Source organism: Heterodontus francisci, chromosome 47 (genome assembly GCF_036365525.1).
Source record: "Heterodontus francisci isolate sHetFra1 chromosome 47, sHetFra1.hap1, whole genome shotgun sequence".
Taxonomy (NCBI): domain Eukaryota; kingdom Metazoa; phylum Chordata; class Chondrichthyes; order Heterodontiformes; family Heterodontidae; genus Heterodontus; species Heterodontus francisci.
This window is the reverse complement of record NC_090417.1, coordinates 17,881,457-17,900,660: the sequence shown is the minus strand read 5'-3', so window position 1 is coordinate 17,900,660 and position 19,204 is coordinate 17,881,457. Positions and strand designations below refer to the sequence as shown.

General features: G+C 44.9%; 1 protein-coding gene across 1 annotated transcript in view; it reads left to right on the top strand.

The window, feature by feature from the left end:
- Positions 1-19,204, top strand: part of adgra2 (adhesion G protein-coupled receptor A2) — a 166,655-nt gene that overhangs the window by 137,420 nt on the left and 10,031 nt on the right. The window contains exons 9-18 of the mRNA XM_068023383.1: positions 423-621; positions 1,309-1,458; positions 2,669-2,830; positions 3,355-3,546; positions 3,752-3,959; positions 10,504-10,712; positions 13,638-13,765; positions 15,052-15,175; positions 16,946-17,091; positions 18,274-18,363. Coding sequence (XP_067879484.1) covers positions 423-621; positions 1,309-1,458; positions 2,669-2,830; positions 3,355-3,546; positions 3,752-3,959; positions 10,504-10,712; positions 13,638-13,765; positions 15,052-15,175; positions 16,946-17,091; positions 18,274-18,363 — 1,608 coding nt within the window. The remainder of the gene's footprint in view (positions 1-422; positions 622-1,308; positions 1,459-2,668; positions 2,831-3,354; positions 3,547-3,751; positions 3,960-10,503; positions 10,713-13,637; positions 13,766-15,051; positions 15,176-16,945; positions 17,092-18,273; positions 18,364-19,204) is intronic.

Sequence of the window (19,204 nt, the reverse complement as noted above, 5' to 3'; positions counted from 1 at the left end):
CATAACTTTAAAGTTAGGGTCAGGCTGTTCAGGGGTGATGTCAGGAAGCATTTCTTCACACAAACAGCCATGGAAATCAAGAACTCTCTCCCCTGAAAAGCTGTCGCGGCTGGGGGTCAGTTGAAAATTTCAAAACTGAGATTGATAGATTTTTCTTGGGAAAGGGTTTTAAGAGTTATGGACCAAGCCAGGTAGATGGAGTTCAGATTGAGATCAGTCATGATCTAATTGAATGACAGAACAGGCTCGAGGGGCTGAATGGCCTCTTCCTGTTCCTGTGTCCTAAAAATGAGGTGAGGGAGAGCGGTTTCTGGGCAGTGGGGGGGTTGCATATCAAGGAGGGTGGGTGGGGGGTTGTGGATTCCACCGCTCAGCCCGATCCCACTTTTATTTTGACATTTGGCTGTTCGTTTCCTTGCCAGGTGGCCTCGCACTTTGGCCGGGATCACTGCCTACCAGCCGTGTCTGCAGTATCCGTACCCCTCCACCTCACTAAATGGAGCCTCACTGGAGAAGAAGACTTTCCGGAAATGTGAGCGGTCGGGACGGTGGGAAGAGGCCGATTATTCTGAGTGTCTTTATACGAATGACTACACCAGGGTCCTATACACCTTCATCTTGGTGAGTTCCTTCCAGGGTCGGAAGCAGTCATTGACCTGCTGCTGAAATGTAAACGCTACCACAAATAGCCTTTGAACATCCCTCTATCCATTCTCTTAGTGAGAACGTTAAACTGGTAAGTTTGGAGTTTGCAAGTTCTCCCTGTGACTGCGTGGGTTTCCGCAGGGTGCTCCGGTTTCCTCCCACAGCCAAAGACTTGCAGGTTGATATGTAAATTGGCCATTGTAAATAGCCCCTAGTGTCGGTAGGTGGTAGGAGAATGGTGGGTATGTGGTAGGGAATCTGGGATTAATGTAGGATCAGTATAAACGGGTGGTTGTTGGTCGGCACAGACTCGGTGGGCCGAAGGGCCTGTTTCAGTGCTGTATCTCTGTGACTATGACTAAGCAGGCTGCATCCACACTTAAAATGGAGGAGACCAGAATGCTGTTGCCCAAGAGTGTTCAATGGGGACAGTGTAGAGGGAGCTTTACTCTGTTTCAAATCCATGCAATTATTTGTGTGCCTCAGAATATGGAGTACAACTGTGGTGAAATGTTAATGAGCAAGTTACTGCTGCTAGTAATATTTTTCCAATGATTTTTTGGTGCAATTCTCTTTCTCTCTCTCTCTTACTATCACCCCCCCCCCCCCCCCCCCCCATCCCTCTCTCTCACTATCTGTGTCTCTCTTTTGGGTGGTCTGTAGATGCCCATCAATAGCACCAACGCTCTCACCCTTGCTCGCCAACTGCTCGCCTACACAGTCGAGGCTGCCAATTTTCTGGATATGATGGATGTAATTTACGTTGCTCAGATGATCGAGAAATTCATCAGCTTCACAGATGAGATCCATGATGTAACGTATCTCTGAAACATCTGTGGTTTGTTTTTGTTAGACCTTGTCTTGTGTCTTGCCTGAATGCTGTGCGGATGTTCCACAATTTTTTGTGTAGTTTCATTCTCACAAGAAAATAGGATAGAAACTGGCAATTGTTCTGCAGCCTCTGACCAGGAAAATATCACTTTGAATAAATCACAACCTGAACAGTACAGTGCAAGGGCAGGAGACATTGTGATCGAACTGGATCGACCACTCGTCACACTGCACCTTGATACTGAGTCCAGTTCTGGTCACCAGGAAACAGCGCTAAGTTTCTGCTGGGGCAGGGCAGAGTTAGTACCAAAGGTCTTGATTATGGGGAGAAAAGTGAAGAGATTTGTAAAAGAGATGACCTTTGATCTTCTAAAGGGATATGTGTTCAGGGAATGTTAAAAGTTCCTCTTCACACAGAGTGATCAACACATGGAATGGACCGAGGTAGAGAGATGGAGACAAATCCAGTGCAATTATTTAAGGAACAATTGGATGCTGCATTGTGAGGGAGCATTAGGTCTTTCTGAATGGATGAATTGGGAATGGCTGAATCTGTAATCGTCTTATGATGTGAGATAGTTGGAGCTACCTAGAATACAGTGACACTGCAGCAAATTGCAAAAACCAGCATTTCTCCTTCAGCCACTCCCCTGCACTGTGGCCACTCCAGTCTTGAAGTCGATCCATTGTTTCAAGAGTTGTAGATACAGATTACTGTTGCTGAAACAATCATTAGCTGACCCCTCCCCCCTCTCTCTCTCTCTCTTTACCCACTCCCTCCCTCTCTCTCTCTCTCACCTCATTCTCCCTCTCCCAACATTCTCCCTCTCTACCTCCTCTCTTTTTCCGTCTCTTTTCTCATCACCCCACTCTCTCCCCTTTACATGTCTCCCCTTCCCCTTGCTCTCTCTCTCTTCCCCCCTCTCGACCGGTCTCCCCTTCTCCTTCCTCCTTCTCTCTCCCCATTCCACCTGCCCCGGCTCTTTCTCTCTCGCCTCCCTCCACCTGTCTCCCTGTCTGCCTTGTCCCTCTCTCTCACCCCATTCCCCTCCACTCCCCCCCACCACACCACCCCCCCCACCCCCTCCGCCAGCCCTTACTCTCTTTCCCCCTCTACCTCCTCCCTCCCTCTCTCTCCCACCTTTCACACCCGCCTCCCCACTCCCGGCTCTCTCTCTCTCCCCACCCTCAGATGGGTGATCTGATAGTGGAAATGGCCAGTAATATGATGTTGGTGGATGAACACATTCTCTGGATGGCCCAGAAGGAGAACGGAGCCTGTAGCAGGATCGTCCAATCGGTGGAGCGCATTGCCAGCCTCACCTTGACGTCCAATTCACAAGCCATCACCAAGGTAAGCTTCTGGGAAGTTTCCTGATAACTTATTCTGTAAGTGGACATTGTATCTGTTGTTATTGCCACCTGGTCTGGAGAGAGTTACAGGCTGAGCACTGAAATCACAGTGGCTTTGAGGCCTCTTTGGAGCGAGCTGCCAGGGAGCACCGGAATCGACTGGATTACTCATTGAGAGAATCACCAGCCGCGTTTACTCCAATCACTCCTCCCCACGATCCTCCTCCGCCATGGAGCATAGCAGGATCCCAACTCTTCTTTGCCCCTGTTGCTCGGTGTCAAGGTGTTGTTATGACAATTAAGGGAGGTGGCCAACAACTGAGTCAAAGAAGTAGGGTTTGAAGAGACTTTTGGTGGGGAAAAATAGCAAACAAATAAAGAGTATGAGATAGGAGGCAGGGTTCATGGAGAGAGGAGCGGGGTTTAGAGAGAGGAGGTGGGATTTCACTCAAGAGGAGGTAGTGTTTGCCTCAGTGATACTGTCAGTTAAACATCGGATCACTCAGCTGCTGCTGTTGGTTCCAGGTTTCCGGAAACATTGCCCTGGAGGCATTCCTGGTGAAACCGGCTGGTTATGTGGGTTTGAGCTGCACAGCTTTCCAGAGGAAACTTCAATTCACCAGCATCGACAGACAGGCCGATGGAGCTGAACCCCAACTCAACTTCCGCTGCAGCACCGGGAATCTCAACAGTTCCCTGAAAACCTTTCCCATCAAGGTAACTGTTCAAACCTGACCCGAACAGGACTGAGAGACCAGACCAGGACTGGTATCTGTGTGTGTGGTGCTTGTATGTGAGAGTGTCCGCAATGTCAGTTTGTGAGAGTGTGTGCGGTACAATTGTGTGTGTTTGTGTCTGTGTGTGTCTGGTGCTGATGTGTGTGCGGTGTGTTGTGACACGTTGTTTCTTTCTGCCCTTCCAGAACAGCATCGCACTGGCGTCGGTCCAGCTGCCTCCGTCTCTCTTTGCCCGCACGCCCACGGCCTTGAATCTTGCCAGCTCCACCTGCCAGCTGCAGTTCGTGGTGTTCCGCAATGGGAAGCTCTTCCCCAGCACTGGCAACTCCTCCAACCTCGCCGACAATGGGAAACAAAGGAGCACCTCGACACCTGTCATCTTCACCGGAACAGGTGAGTGTTTTCAGGCAGTGTGAGCATGGTGTTTTGGTTATCTGGGAGAGGTGTGGGTGATTGTGTGCTGGAGCTAAATAAAAACAGAAAATGCTGGAAATACTCGACAGTCTGGCAGCATCTGTGGAGTGAGAAACAGAGTAAACGTTTCAGGTCGGAAACCTTTCACCAGAACTGTGTATTGGAGCAGTCAGGACTGGTACTGTCTGGCATTGGGCCGCGAGTCCCAGTAACCCAGACTTAGCCCAATTGCCTCCCTGCCACCATTTGGACCACATGCCTGGCCTCATTCAGTTGGTTTGACTGGGAAGCCTGGTTCATTTGGCACTGGGAGCAATGCCCTGGTCTATTCAGGCAGTCAACCAGTGCGGGTGCTGGGGGAAACTGAAATAACTTACAAAGTAGAGCACAGCACCTGGTGGGCACAGGGGATGAGTTGTCAGCCCTTCAATCAACAGTGACAAATGTTTACATTCTAATGAACAATATAGTTCATAAACCCAAGCCTTAATCATTCAATAAGTGTTCGAGAAGTAAAATTAATTTGATTAGTAAGCTGTTTCAGGAGGATTTACCCTCATCCACGCTTCTGGTTAAGACACAGTCTCTTGGAATGGTGAAGCGGCCTCGAGGGGCTGAATGGCCTCCTGTTCCTGTGTTCCAAAGGCATATTATACAAAAAAATGCTTTTTTTCTTGGACTCAGTGCTAAAGCTAGAGAGCGAGAAGAGAGTGAGAGAGATGGAGACAGATAGATGGACAGGCAGAGAGGACAGTTTAGCCTGAACACAGGTCTTAGAGCCTCCATGGATATTTGGTGGTTTCTGACCCTGTACCAGCACTCTTGCTCACTGTGTCATAGTAGTCACTAAGATCCCAGGACCGAGCGCTGGTCTCCGCTGAGTTCCCTGACCTCGGCCAGTGTGCATTTCAATTGGTCTGAGTGCCTCCAGTCCAAGGAGAGGAAAAGCAGCCATTGCTTCTGTTCCTGAGTGCTCCCAGTCGTCCCCTGCTGAAAGTGTATCAATGCTGTTAAATGACATTGAGAACTTTGTTAAAGGCTGGATTTCCTTTTTCATCGGAGAACCTGAGCTGAAGGAGGGTAAATCGGGCTGTCACCATGGGATTCGACAGCAGATGAGGTCAGTCAGCAAATGGCACCAAGCTTGGGTTTTAAAAGCTTTGAAATTATGGACAGGTCAGTGGACATGGGCCTCAGAGAGAAAGGTCAGGGAAAAGAGAGAAAGAGAAGAACAAACATGCTTAGACAGGACCTTTCATGTTCTCAGGACCAACAACAAACTTGTTTTAAAACGAGTCACAGTTTGAATGTAGGAAATGCAGAAGCCAATTTGTGCACAGCAAGCTCCCACCAACAACACTGACATAAATGACCAGATTATTTGTTGTCATGCTGATTGAGAGGTTTCGGTATGGAAATACAGACATAGCGTAAGAGCATGTGCGAGTGCAGGTTCGGTCACCTGCCCTTCTTTTCCCTATTCATCATAGGAAATACCTGTAGCAGTTTAAACCCTTCCTATACTACCTGGTATATGGCTAAGTGCTGCTCCCAGACATTGGACGAATGTGACTTTGATTGGAATCCCAGGGGGAATTTACACGATGTTTAGGGGGGGGAACTTTGGGTCATAATACATGCTAAACCATGCTATTCACCAACTTTTTGTCAGCCCATGTAATCCAGTAGGAATGCTATAACATGCTGCATGACACCATGATAGAAATCAGACTATGGTGCCCCACACAATGAGCTTCTGATTACAATCGTGCCACCATGGCAGCTGTCAATTCGAGAATGCACTTCATGAATAGAAATTCAAAACATACAACTAATATTAAATTACTCTATTTTAATAAGGTCATTTCACTTCTTCTGTGGAAGCTGAATCAAAATATCCCTGCGTTGTTTCTGGAGAAAAGAAAGACTTGGACTTTTCACAACCTCAACTGGAAAATACCTTTGAAATAAGTCATTGTTGTAATGTCGGAAACATAGCAGCCAATTTGCCACACATAGCAGGGTGATAACGACCAGATATAAAAACAGAAAGTGCTGGAAAGACTCAGCAGCTCAGGCAGCATCTGTGGAGAGAGTAACAGAGTCAACGTTTCAGGTCTGTGACCTTTCATCAGAACTGCTGAGTATTTCCAGCACTTTCTGGTTTTATTTCTGATTTCCAGCATCTGCAGTATTTTGCTTTTAAGATAATGACCAGATCATTTGTTTTTGTGACGTTGATTGAGGGATAAATGTTGGCAAGGACACTTGGTCTGAGATGGGGGGGATGGGGGGATAGAGATTTCCCTTGTTCTTCTTCAAAATAGTGTCACAAGATCTTTTACATCCATCTCAGAGGGCAGATAAGGCATCAGTTTCATCTGGAAGACTGCTCCTTTCATCGTGTAACATCCCTCAGTACTGCACTGGAGTGTCTGCCGAAATGTTGTGCAGGAGTGGGATTTGAACCAACAAAATTCTGAGACGGAGGCGATAGTGCTACCCACTCAGTCACATCGAGAGGAGCAAGAAAAGAGTAGAAACACTGAATGCCAGCTTGGTCAACATTCCACAGTGGGAAAGACCATGAATGCATTCTGCCGAGGCTCACAGCCGAAGGAGTGGGTGGTGTGTTTCAAATGGCCCCCAATTATGAACACCAGTTCCTCCAAAGCAAACACAGGGCTGGCACAAAATCCTTCATGTTGATGAGCATCAGAAAATATCAGCAATATTAATATATCATAAATTACTGTAGTATTTGACAGCTACGTACTGATATTGGTGCATTCCTATGTATATATTTTGAAATATTGAAATAATTTGAAACTTTGAATATTAATACAATGAGTTTAAGTTTTAAAAATAATTAAAATGAAAATGCACAGCAATCATTTAAATTCGACAAAAATGTGCAGTAATATTTGCTCCAGTCCTTCAGTTTGATAAAAGATTTAGACCTGTGTAGTACGGTAAGTTTATGATAGAGCTGCCCTGCTATTTCATTGCATAAAGATACTGCCCTAGTATGTTAATGAGCCAAACAAAGCAAACAGTTGAAGCTTTAACATTGGCCTTAGCACTCCTGGACAAGAGAGAAGGATTTTAAAAAATAGCCAAGGTGTTTGTTCCTGATGCCATCTATCAAGCTCTCATGGAAACCTGAGCGTGAACAGATCAGGATGAAAGGGTGTGAACCACCTAATGATCATTGTCCCAGATCACACACGAGAAAGCTAACCGAGAGGAGCTGGTGCCACTGACAAGAGATGGGGCAGAACAATAAGTCGTTAGAAAAGGCACGAGTTAAAATGAGTTGGAAGATTGCGCCAGGATTCTTTTTGGAGGGTTGTGCAGTTAGTTTAAAGGATGAATATTGAGTAGAATAGGGAGAAGAAAAAGAGGGGAGATGAGGCGAGATCTTTTGACGCTGCCAATTGTCATACCTTGCCTGAAAGAGCGATGGAAGCAGATTTAGTACTCACTTTCAAAAGAGAATTGGATAAATACCCGAAGGGGTGAAAATTACAGGGTTACAGAGAAAGAACTGAAGGAAGTGTGACTGTTTAGATGTTTTCAAGAGCTGGCACAGCTGCAAGGGACCGAATAGCCTCCTGCACTGTAGGATCCTGTGATTCTAACTGATTTGACTGCATTCGTTTCCATCATTTATTCAATTTAACAATCAGCGTCCATGGATATCTGACCAAATTCTTCAACGCCTTTCTGAATTTAGTCTGAGTCAGTGTATAAATAAATGTGTATGTACAGCAACTCAAAACTGAAGCATAAATCCAACTTCTTGGAAAATACTGACTGGGCCATTGAAACCATGGACTATATGTAGGGTTATAAATCTATTAATCAAAAAATATAAAACATACGTCATCTATAACAGTACAAAGGTGTTGGAAGCAACGAGGAGTTAAATGATGCATTTTATTCAGTCTTCATCTCAGGTTCATCACACCTCTCGGTGTTGCCGTCACCCCTACGTTCAGGGCGTTCAGCAGCAAGATCAAGAAGAGTGGAGGATATGGGGTTAAAATCGAATCGAACCACTCAAATGCAGCCCCCCCTCCCCCCCCCGCACAATCCGAGTATAATATAAAAGCAAAATACCGCAGAAGCTGGAATTTTTTATTAAAAAAAGAAAGTGCTGGAAATGCTCAGCAGGTCTGGCAGCATCTGTGGAGAGAGAATTAGATAATAGCATACAGTAGTTTGATTTTACATAACAAAACCACGGCACATAATCATATCTGTCCAGAGAGGTAAAGGTAAAATACATGGGAATATTTTTTATGCAGAATGGCTTGCACTCAGTCACTAGAACCATAGCCGCAGTTTTGATCTCAGTTTCTGGCATCTAATGGCCACAAAGCGATCAAAGGTGAAAGTGACTGTTATCCAGAGGGAACTGTCATTGGCTACAAAAAGCAGGACTGATCTGTGACTACACACAGCAGTGATGTTGAAGAAGTAATATGGAAAATAAATGTCAATAACCTGAGTCAATATCACATTAAAGATGATAACTATTAGATGCTCGCCACTCTCTAGTAAAGAAGTTTCTCCCAAATTCCTCATATGATTTATTAATGACCATCTTGTACTGATGACCCCTTTGCCTTCACCAGCTAAAGAGTCTCCTGAAGATGCTGATTTGTGCCAGGGTATAGTTCTATGAGTTCTGGCTATCCTCTCTGCCACATAGTGTCTGAGCTTGGACTTAGAATATTGACCAGCTCCTCAACCATGGCCAATGCAGCTCAGATCAATGCAACCCTCATCCAGCATCCAAAGCAACAAGCATTTGCAGTTGGAGAGTGAGCAGGAGGAAAGATGCTGACTGATATTTAGTTTAGAGATACAGCACTGAAACAGGCCGTTCAGCCCACCGAGTCTGTGCCGACCATCAACCACCCATTTATACTAATCCTGCACTAATTCCATATTCCTACCACATCCCCACCTGTCCCTATATTTCCCTACCACCTACCTATACTAGGGGCAATTGCTAATGGCCAATTTACCTATCAACCTGCAAGTCTTTGGCTGTGGGAGGAAACCCACGCAGACACAGGGAGAATTTGCAAACTCCACACAGGCAGTACCCAGAATTGAACCCGGGTCACTGGAGCTGTGAGGCTGCGGTGCGAACCACTGCGCCACTGTGCGTCCTCCCTTACCCTAGACAGTACAGGATCTGGAACAGCACAACATGCATTTAAATAGCACCTTCATCGTCGTAAAACAGCCCATGGTTATACACAGAACACAAAGCCAAGAGTGCTACTGAAAACAAAGTATCATAACAAAAGAAAAAAACTTGCATTTTTATACCACCTTTCACTACCTCAGGACATCTCAGTATGCATCACAGCCAATGGAGTATTTTTGAAATGTAGGCACTGTTGTAATGTCGAAAACACAGCAGCCAATTTACACACAGCAAGCTCCCACAAAACAGCAGTGAGATAATAACCAGATAATTTGTTTTAGTGATGTTGACTGAGGAATAAATATTGGCCAGGACACTGAGTCGAACTGCCCAGCTGTTCTTCAGAATAGTACTGCGGGATCTTTTACATCCACCTGAGAGGGCAGATGGTGCTTCAGTTTAACATCTCATCCAACATCTCAAACAGTGCTCAGTGCTGCACAGGGAGGGTTAGCCTGGATTATATGCTGAAATTTCAAGAGGGGGATTTGAATCCAAAAACTTTAGACTTAAAGGTAGGAGTGCTACAGCCAGAGCCACAGCTGACACCTTTAATACAATAATACATAAATACAAGGAGAAACGGAAGTTATCCCACTTATTTAATAAAAGCAAGCAACGATAACAGGTTTAGAGATGAAAAGAGAACCATGAAGTATATAAATCTGGAATAAAATAACATAAAATGCTAGAAATGAACAGCAGCTCAGTCAGCACCTGAAATAGAAAAATAGGTTAATGTTTCTGATGAATAATCAAACATCCATTTCCTGATAAGTTCTAATTATTTACCAGGAACACAAACAGCTGCAAGGACAATGTAGTAAATGTCTTCTATCTGCATAATTATCAGCCGCTGCATTTTCTTTGAGTAGCAATGTCTATTTCTGCCATAGGCGCTGACTCTGCCTGCCATACTGATCCAGCTGCTGCAGGTGGTTCCTTATTTATACTTGCAGGAAACCCACAGAGGGACTCAATTATTGGCCACTGTAACAAACAGATTCAGGCAGCCATATATAATTTGCTTGGAAATGCCCTCAGATTTGAATCTAGAACTTTCTGACTGCTACCCACTGAGCCACGGCTGACACTAATTTAATAGTGGTTGAGGGCAAAAAAAGTGTTTGAGCTTCCATGGGTTTGGTGGGGATGTTTAGCCAAGGAGGAAATGCGGGAGGATCAGTCGAGGCCAAAATGGAGTCTTCAAGAGGGGAATCTGCTGGTTAGTTTGTCTTAGGAACAAGCTGAGGAAGGATGATTTCAGTTCTTTTTGTTTTCTGTATTGGTGCTGTTCAGATGGTTGTGGTGTGAACGAAGCCAGTGATCCCATCCTGGTATCCCTGCGTCACTGGCAGTCGGGTGAAGACCAGGTAGCTGCCCATTGGAACTTTGACCTCCTCAATGGCTTCGGAGGCTGGAAAGCAGAAGGATGCCAAATAGCATACGCCAAGGTTAACATCACCACCTTGTGGTGTCACAAGTTCAGTAATGTTGCTGTACTGAAGGTAAGGAGATGCTGGGAGTTTGGCGGTGCAGGCACAGAGTAAACGGTTGTCAGCATAAAAGCTAGAGGAAACTTTTTTCATTAGCCACTCAAAGAGATGAATGAGTTGTGCTTCCTTGTTTAAAGGATGGGATCCTGCCTGAAAATAATGGCCATTTAATTGAGAATGCCCGTAGACTAACTCGCACCAAGTCCTGTTCACTCATCACATGCTGTGCTTGTTGATCTATGTTGTTTCCTGATCTGGGAATGTGTCGATTTTAAAATTCTCATCCTTTTTCTCAAATCTCTCCATGGCCTCGCACCTCCCGAACTCTCTAATCTCTTCCAGTATTGGAGAAACTCAAGACCCTAAAATCTGACAAATCCCCAAGACCTGATGGCCTACATCCAGGGGCTTTAAAGAGATAGCTGCAGAGATAGTGAATGCGCTGGCTATGATTTTCCAAAATTTCCTGGATTCTGGAACAGACCCAGCAGATTGAAAGTTTGCAAATGTAACACCACGATTCAAGAAAGGAGGGAGAGAGAAAACAGGGAACTACAGAGCAGTTAGCCTGCCATCAGTCATCGGGAAAGTGCTGGAATCTACTATTAAGCAAGTCTGAACAATGCATTTAGAGAATCATAGTCTGATTAGACAACATCAACATGGCTTTGCAAAAAGGAAATTGTCTTTGACGAATTTGTAAGTGTTTCGAGAGGATGTAACTCGTAGGGTAGATAAAGGGGAACCAGTAGTGTACCTGGCTTTCCAAAAGGCATTTGATGAGGTGCCACACAAAACATTAATAGGGCAAGATAAAGCCTCATGGAATTAGGGATATTATATTAGCATGGAGAGAGGACTGGTTAACGGACAGGAAGCAACAAATAGGCATAAATGGGGCACGTTGGCAGGCTGTGAATAATGGAGTGCCGCAAGGATCAGTGCTAGGGCCTCAGCTACTTACAATCTATATTAATGATTAAAACAAAGAGACAGAGTAATGTATCTAAGTTTGCTGATGATACAAAGCTTGGTGGAAGTGCAAGCTGTGAGGAGGATACAAAGAGGCTGCAAAGAGATATAGACAGGTTAAGTGAGTGGGCAACAAGGTGGCAAATGGAGTATTGTGTGGGGAAATGTGAGGTTATTCACTTTGGTTGTAAGAACAGAAGAGCAGAATATCTTTAAAAGGTGTGAAACTTGTGTTGCTGTTCAGAGAGACTTGAGTGTACCCGTACAAGGAACACAGAAAGTTAGCCTGCAGGTAAGCAAGCAATTAGAAAGGTATATAGCATATTGGTCTTTATTGGAAAGGGATTGGAATACAAGAATAATGAAGTCTTGCTATAATTATACAGGGTTTTGGAGAGACCACACCTGGAATTCTGTGTGCAGTTTTGGTCTCCATATTTGAGGAATGATATACTTGCGTTGGAGGTGGTACAGCGAAGGTTCACTAGATTGGTTCCTATGATGAGAGGCTGAGTAAATTGGGCCTATATTCTCTGGAGTTCAGAAGAATAAGAGATGATCTCATTGAAACTTACAAGATTCTGAAGGGGCTTGACAAGGTAGACACTGAGAGGTTGTTTCCGCTGGTTGTGGAAGCTAAAACACCGGGGTACAGTTTCAGGATACGGCGATAATCATTTAGGACTGAGAAGAGGAGAAATTTCTTCACTCAAAGTGTTGTCAATTTTTGGAACCCCAGAGGCTCCAACATTGAATATATTTAAGGTTGAGATAGACAGATTTTTGGTCTCTCAGGGAATCAAGGGATATGGGGAGCAGGCAGGAAAGTGGAGTTGAAGCCCAAGGTCAGCCATGATCGTATTGAATGGCAGAGCAGGCTCGACAGGCCGTGTGGTCTACTCCTGCTCCTATATCTTATGTTCCTATATTCTAGCCGTACAACCCACTGAGATCTCTGCGTTCCTGGTTATGGAATAATTATTTATAGGACCAAGAGGCTCTTGGAGGTAGCAATAGTTTTATAGATAGGTCTGGTGATGAATTCCTGGCCACATTTGGTCAGAGAAGGTTTGGCTTCACCTTGTGTATGACAGGGCCTGGAGTATAAGGTAGGAAGCAGTGGAAAAGAAAGTAAAACGGGAAGTAGTGCCAAGGTGACCACAAGCTTGGGTTTACATTGATCTTATGAGGAAACAAAGACCAAGGAGTTTGAGGAGTTAGGAGTTTCACAGACCTTGAAGTGTTGAGCACCTCCCAAACCCATGACTTCCGCTACCAAGATGGAGAAGGGAAGCAGGCACATGGAATCACTGCCACGTCCAAGTTCCCATCTAAATCAGAAACACAATCCAACTTCGATATATTGCCATTCCTTCATTGGCCCTTGAGTTTTGTAGATGAAGGAGTGATATATTTGAGGATCTCAAGATGATTAAAGGAGTTGATCGGATAGATAGAGAGAAACTGTTTCCTTCATGGAAAAAGATTTTAAAATTAGTGCAAGGCCTTTTAGGGGTCATGGCAGGAAATACTTCTTCACACAGAGGCTGTGGAAATCTGGAACTCTTTCCCTGAAAAAGTTGTTGAGGCTGAGGATCAGTTGTAAATTTTAAAACTGACATTGATAGATTTTCGTTGTGTATGGGTATTAAAGGAGATGGAACCAAGTTGCATAGGAGTTAAGATGGAGATCAGCAGTGATCTAATTGAATGGTGGGACAGGCTCGAGAAGCTGAATGGCCTCTTCCTGTTCCTACGTTACTGAGTCAAATCCTGGAACTCCAGATCTAACTGCCTTCACGGTATGGACTGCAGAGGTTCACGAATGCCCATCAATACCCCTCAAGGCAACTGGGGATGGGCAACAAATGCCATCCTTGCCAGTGAAAAGAATGCATCTGATAAAAGCAAACGAGGATGTCGTACTGTGTTGCAATTTATTGCTTCACTGTATTTTTCTTACAGAAGATAAGTAACCAGCTTACCCCAGTTCATGGAAACGTGCAGATTCTACACCCCATTATCTACACCTGCACTGTTGTCCTCTTACTCTGCCTCTTCACCACCATCATTACATACATCCTGAAGCACAAGTAAGTTACCAACTGCGTCTAGTAAAAAAATACAATTGCCACGTTGCCAAGGGCAGAACAGACAAAGCTTGTGACTAGATTACATAGAATGTACTGCACAGAGAAAGGCCATTTGGCCCAACTGGTCTGTTCTGATCTTTATGCTCCACATAAGTGTTCTCCTGCCCCAGCCCCTACTTTCTCACACCCATCGGCATATCCTTCTTAGTTCTGCACTGGATCTATACTGAATCTGGCACATGTGGCTGCTGTCCACTTGCATCCTGTTATTCCCAGAAACCCGTTCCCTTTGGAAAATTATGGAAAGCCTTCAGCACAGTAGGAGGCCTGACAGCCCTGGATCATGGAGGTTCAAGTCCTGGAAAACCAGCAACTTTGGTCTGGGCACTGGGCAGCTGCCTCCCTCTCCCATTCCCCTCGAAAAGATCCTCGAAGGCAAGCTACCATCTGCCTTGGTGCATTCCAGCACATTGTGCTGGATCAACAGTTTGATATTGTTGTGAACTTTGAAGGGGAAGGGATATTGTCCTTCTGGGATCAAACTATTATCCCCCACTCCAAAGGTGTAACCAAATGGTTGGACATGGGTCATTCTTGCAGTGAAGGCTGGACCATTTCAGGATGGGAACACCAGCACCTGGTGTTGGACCTATATTGTCCATTTCTTCAACATCACTGGGTCAAAATTCTCGAGCTCCCTACCGAACACCACTGTGGGAGCATCTTCATCACATGGACTGTAGCGGTTTAGTTTAGTTTAGAGATACAGCACTGAAACAGGCCCTTCGGCCCACCGAGTCTGTGCCGACCATCAACCACCCATTTATACTAATCCTACACTAATTCCATATTCCTACCACATCCCCACCTGTCCCTATATTTCCCTACCACCTACCTATACTAGGGGCAATTTATAAGGGCCAATTTACCTATCAACCTGCAAGTCTTTGGCATGTGGGAGGAAACCGGAGCACCCGGAGGAAACCCACGCAGACACAGGGAGAACTTGCAAACTCCACACAGGCAGTACCCAGAATTGAACCCGGGTCGCTGGAGCTGTGAGGCTGCGGTGCTAACCACTGTGCCGCCCTATCACCACCTTCTCAAGGGACATTAAGGATCGGCAATAAATAACTGCCTTTCCAGTGATACCTATGCTGTGGGAATGAATTATTTTTGAATTCATTGCGTTAGTTGTTGAACTGGGGGCTTCTATATAAATGCTGTCTAGATGTGACGCTGTTGATGTGTGTGATTTAATATCATCCTCTTGCCACCTATTCCAGCACAATCCGAATTTCCAGGAAGAACTGGCACATGTTGCTTAACCTCTGGTTTCACATTTCCATGACCTGTGCTGTGTTCGCCGGGGGCATCAATCGTACGGAGTACGGTCTGATCTGTCAAGTGGTGAGTGCAGACCCCAGGCTGAATTTGTGTTTTCTGAACTGAGCTGTTTCCGTGGCACAGAGCTCTACAAACATGGTGGAACAAATAGCTTGTGCAATCTCTATTTCTATACACAGACATTGCCCTCTGCATACACTCCAGATATTGCATTCCAAATGTTACACTCGGTCACAGATGCTGGGTACCTCTTAGCCGCAGCCTGAAACTGACACGTACATTTCAATCTGCAAAGTTCCCTAACCAGACAACAAGAACATTTTGAGTGATCTGAGTTTCTGTTTACTTAACAATTGGGCCTTGTAGTCTTAAAGAGAAACCTTAGCAGCAGAATAATGCATTACATGGTATAGCACTCCAATCGTTATAAAACAGCTTAGCATAGACCACCTGTGAATGGAATACTTCCTGTAACACTTCCCAGTCAATTTATTTCCATACTTGTTTGTCACACTTAATTATCTGCAGTGTATTTATACAACCCTCTGAGTCCTCCCAGCTGCTCCTCCTGCACAGATTGCGCTGTTTCACTATCCTCCACAGACCTGAGCCAGCGAATACCTGCCTTTACTTCCAGTCCTGAGGAAAGCCACTGTGGAGAGAGCAACAGCGTTAATATTTAAGGTTGTTAACTTTTCCTATAGTTGCAGTCCTGGTTACGATCCTTGCTGTACATGCTTACTGCATTTTTGTACCTCAGTACAATTCCAGTCGCATCTTAAAAGCTTAAAGTGTGTTCCCCGGTTTCTTAGCTGGACGACCTATCTTAGGAGCAGGAGTGGCCATCCCTGAAGGACTGCCCCATTAAATAGCCTGTTTTATTGATTTAGAGCACTTAGTTACCATTCACAGTATGTGCAGTAAATGGAGTCTTAAATAACAGAGGCTTTGATGTTTGGTGCTGGGAAGGGCCTTTAGTAAATTTCTTTGTGACCTGCCTTGGACACTTCCATGGTGCCAAGTTGGTACCTGCCTTAGGCAAGCTTCTAGGTAAACTCACCATGAAACCTACTTTGGCCATTGAATAGAATCGGGTTGAAACCAGGTCCAGGTGGTTCAGTGGATCAAATTGAAATGAAGTACGGCTGGACAGCTTTAGGTGGCTAGCTGAAGCCACATGGAGAGGTTCTGCAGAACGCATTGCAAATTAGTCACTGCTTGCCAAGGCCCAGGTGAGAGAGGCAAGCCTACATTTGAAATAACTCTCAGATAGTGAGCTGAAGCATGTTGTGTCAATTGTGACTCAGTGGGTGGCACTGTTGTCTCTGAGTTAGAAGGTTGGTGAGTTCAAGCCTCACTCCAGAGACTTGAGCACAGAATCCAGGCTGACACTGCCAGTGGAGTACTGAGGGAGTGCTCCTCTGTGTTTCAGATGAGATGTTCAATTGAAGTCTGTCAGCTCTCTCAGGTGGACATAAAAGATCTCATGGCGCTATTTCAAAGAAGAGCAGGGGAGTTCTTTCTGGTGTCTTGGCCAATATTTATCCCTTAACATCACTAAAATAAATTATCAGGTCATTATCACATTCCTGTTTGTGGGAGCATTAAAACAATGACTACACTGTAAAGCACTTTGGAACATACCAAGCTTATGAAAGGTGCTATAGAAATGCAGGTTTTTTGTTTGGATGGCAGGGCCTTTCCTCGCTGCCCATTGACTGCTCCATTTTAGAGGGGTGACATCCTTAGATGCCATCATCCAATCGTGTTCAGCGCCAGGTTTCTGAGTATGTTGATTCATCTGCAGTAATCCAATTTACCTTCTCTTCACAGATCGGAATTGTTCTGCATTATTCGTCTCTTTCGACCCTGATCTGGATTGGAGTGTTAGCAAGGGTCATTTACAAGGAAGCGACACAGAAGATGCAACGACAGCAGGAGCTTGAGTTGCCTACACCCGCCCAGCGCCCAATGCTCAGGTAGCGTGGGATGGGGTGAAGGCAATTGTAATTTGGCACCAAATAAGTTGCTTTCCAAGTCAAAGTTTCTGATATTTCAAAATCATTTTATGAATATTGATCTATACTGTTACAGGAAGGGAATCTGTGCAACGTTCTTGAGAATTTTTCTTTATTTTGCTGTTCCTGAGCTCCCGATTAACATGAGAGATTGTCACATCCTTCCAGAGAACAGCTCGTCAACAAATCCTGGCTATCTGCTCTGTTCTTAAATGGCTTTCTCTGTACTATTGAAGGCTGATCCTCTGTCTCTTTCTCAATGAACTCAGTATTTCTGACTTGCCTTCTCCATTTTTCATCTGTCCCATTTTTCAAATCGCTCACTCTCTGTGGCCACATTGTCCAGCCCTCTTGCGGTGTGACGGCTGAATCACTATACCTCTGCCTCATCCTGCCCATCAGTGGGACCATGAATATCTAGTTCCTTTCAGCTGTTCAAAGACTTGGTTTCTTCAAGTCCATTAACAGCCCCATCAGTGACTTTTGCTAGTTCTATCCTTAGTCGTTCGTCATTTGTTCGTGCTTGGCCCCATTCTCTCCTTGATGCTAACTGGAGTTTGCATTGCTAAAGCTTGGTTTACTGTCCTGTGATCAACAGTCCAATTCCCTTCCTCAACTTTTAAGCTGATCCATGACTTGATTTCTCTTCTGTCACCTCACCCATACTTCTGGATAGATTATAAGAGAAGGCTGGCAGTTTCTCTTTATCTCAGCTGTAGCTCCCAATCTCTCTCTCTGCATTGCCACCTTTCTCTATTTTACTGATAACAATTGAGTCAATGTTTCTCCGAATTAACCTCTCCTGAACTTCTTCCGCTCCAAATCCGCTTACAAACCACTCTTCCTCATCCCAACTGTATTGAAATAAAAACTCATCATTCCATCTCCTTCTGTAACTTAGTCTTTCTCATGACCTGAAACAGTGTGTGTGCCACTACTCATGTCCCTCAGTTTTTCCTTCTACCTGTAACTTCCAAGCTTCTAAAATTCGAGCTTCTCCTAACTACATCCTCCTGTATTCTCTTGCCTTCTCCCTTTATTTCAGTGAACCTTATTGGTGTCTTGCGTTGAAGTCCTGTAATTTGTGCAGCGCTTGTCCGAGGCTCAGCCTGGATCATGAATGTGTTTTCTTTTTCTGTACAGGTTCTATCTCATTGCTGGAGGCATTCCCCTAATTATATGCGGGATCACTGCAGCCGTCAATCTGCACAATTACAGCGACTACAGCCCGTAGTGAGTATTCGTCCATGGAGCAGCGGTCCACTTGAGAAGCCACGCGTGTTTACTCAAGTCCAACCATGATTGAGTTTTGCCCACATAACTACATTGGGGCTGCATTCTATTGGCCACAAGGGACTTTTTAAATGCAAGCTCTTCCTCATCTTCCTTTAAGTGAATCAGACTATTTATGACACACTAAGTTTTTTCTTGGCTTTTGCTTGTCCCAAGATTAAAAACAAACTGCTGTAATCGTAGATTGATCCATTCCAAATTTAGATGGTCTTTGTTACCTCCAGACTTGACTTTTCCAATGCTCTCCTGGCCGGCCTCCCACCTTCCACCCTCCGTAAAGGTGAGCTCATCCAAAATTCTGCTCCCCTGATCCTAACTCACACCAAGTCCCATTCACTCATTACTCCCTGTTTCCTTGACTGATATGAGCGCCCTGTCTGGCAGCACCTTGATTTTAAAATTCTCAAACTAGAGCACAAATCCCTCCAAGGCCTCACCCTTCCCTACCTTCTGGTCCCACAACCCTCCAAGATCTCTGCACTCCTCTCATGCTGGCCTCTTGAGCATTCCTGGTTTCCTGTACCTCTAGTTGCCGAGGCCCTAAGCTTTGGAATTCCCTCCCTACACCTCTCCACTTCTCCCTTTTCCTTTAATACACTCCTGAAACTCTTAGCCAAACTTTTGATCACCTGTCTTAATATCTGCTTATGTGGATGAGTGTCAAATTTTATCTGATCACACTTCTGTCAAGCACCTTGGGACATTTTACTATGTTAAGGTTGCTGTATAAATGCAAGTTGTTATTGGTATTTTAAAACAAGGATCGAATGGCATTCTGGAT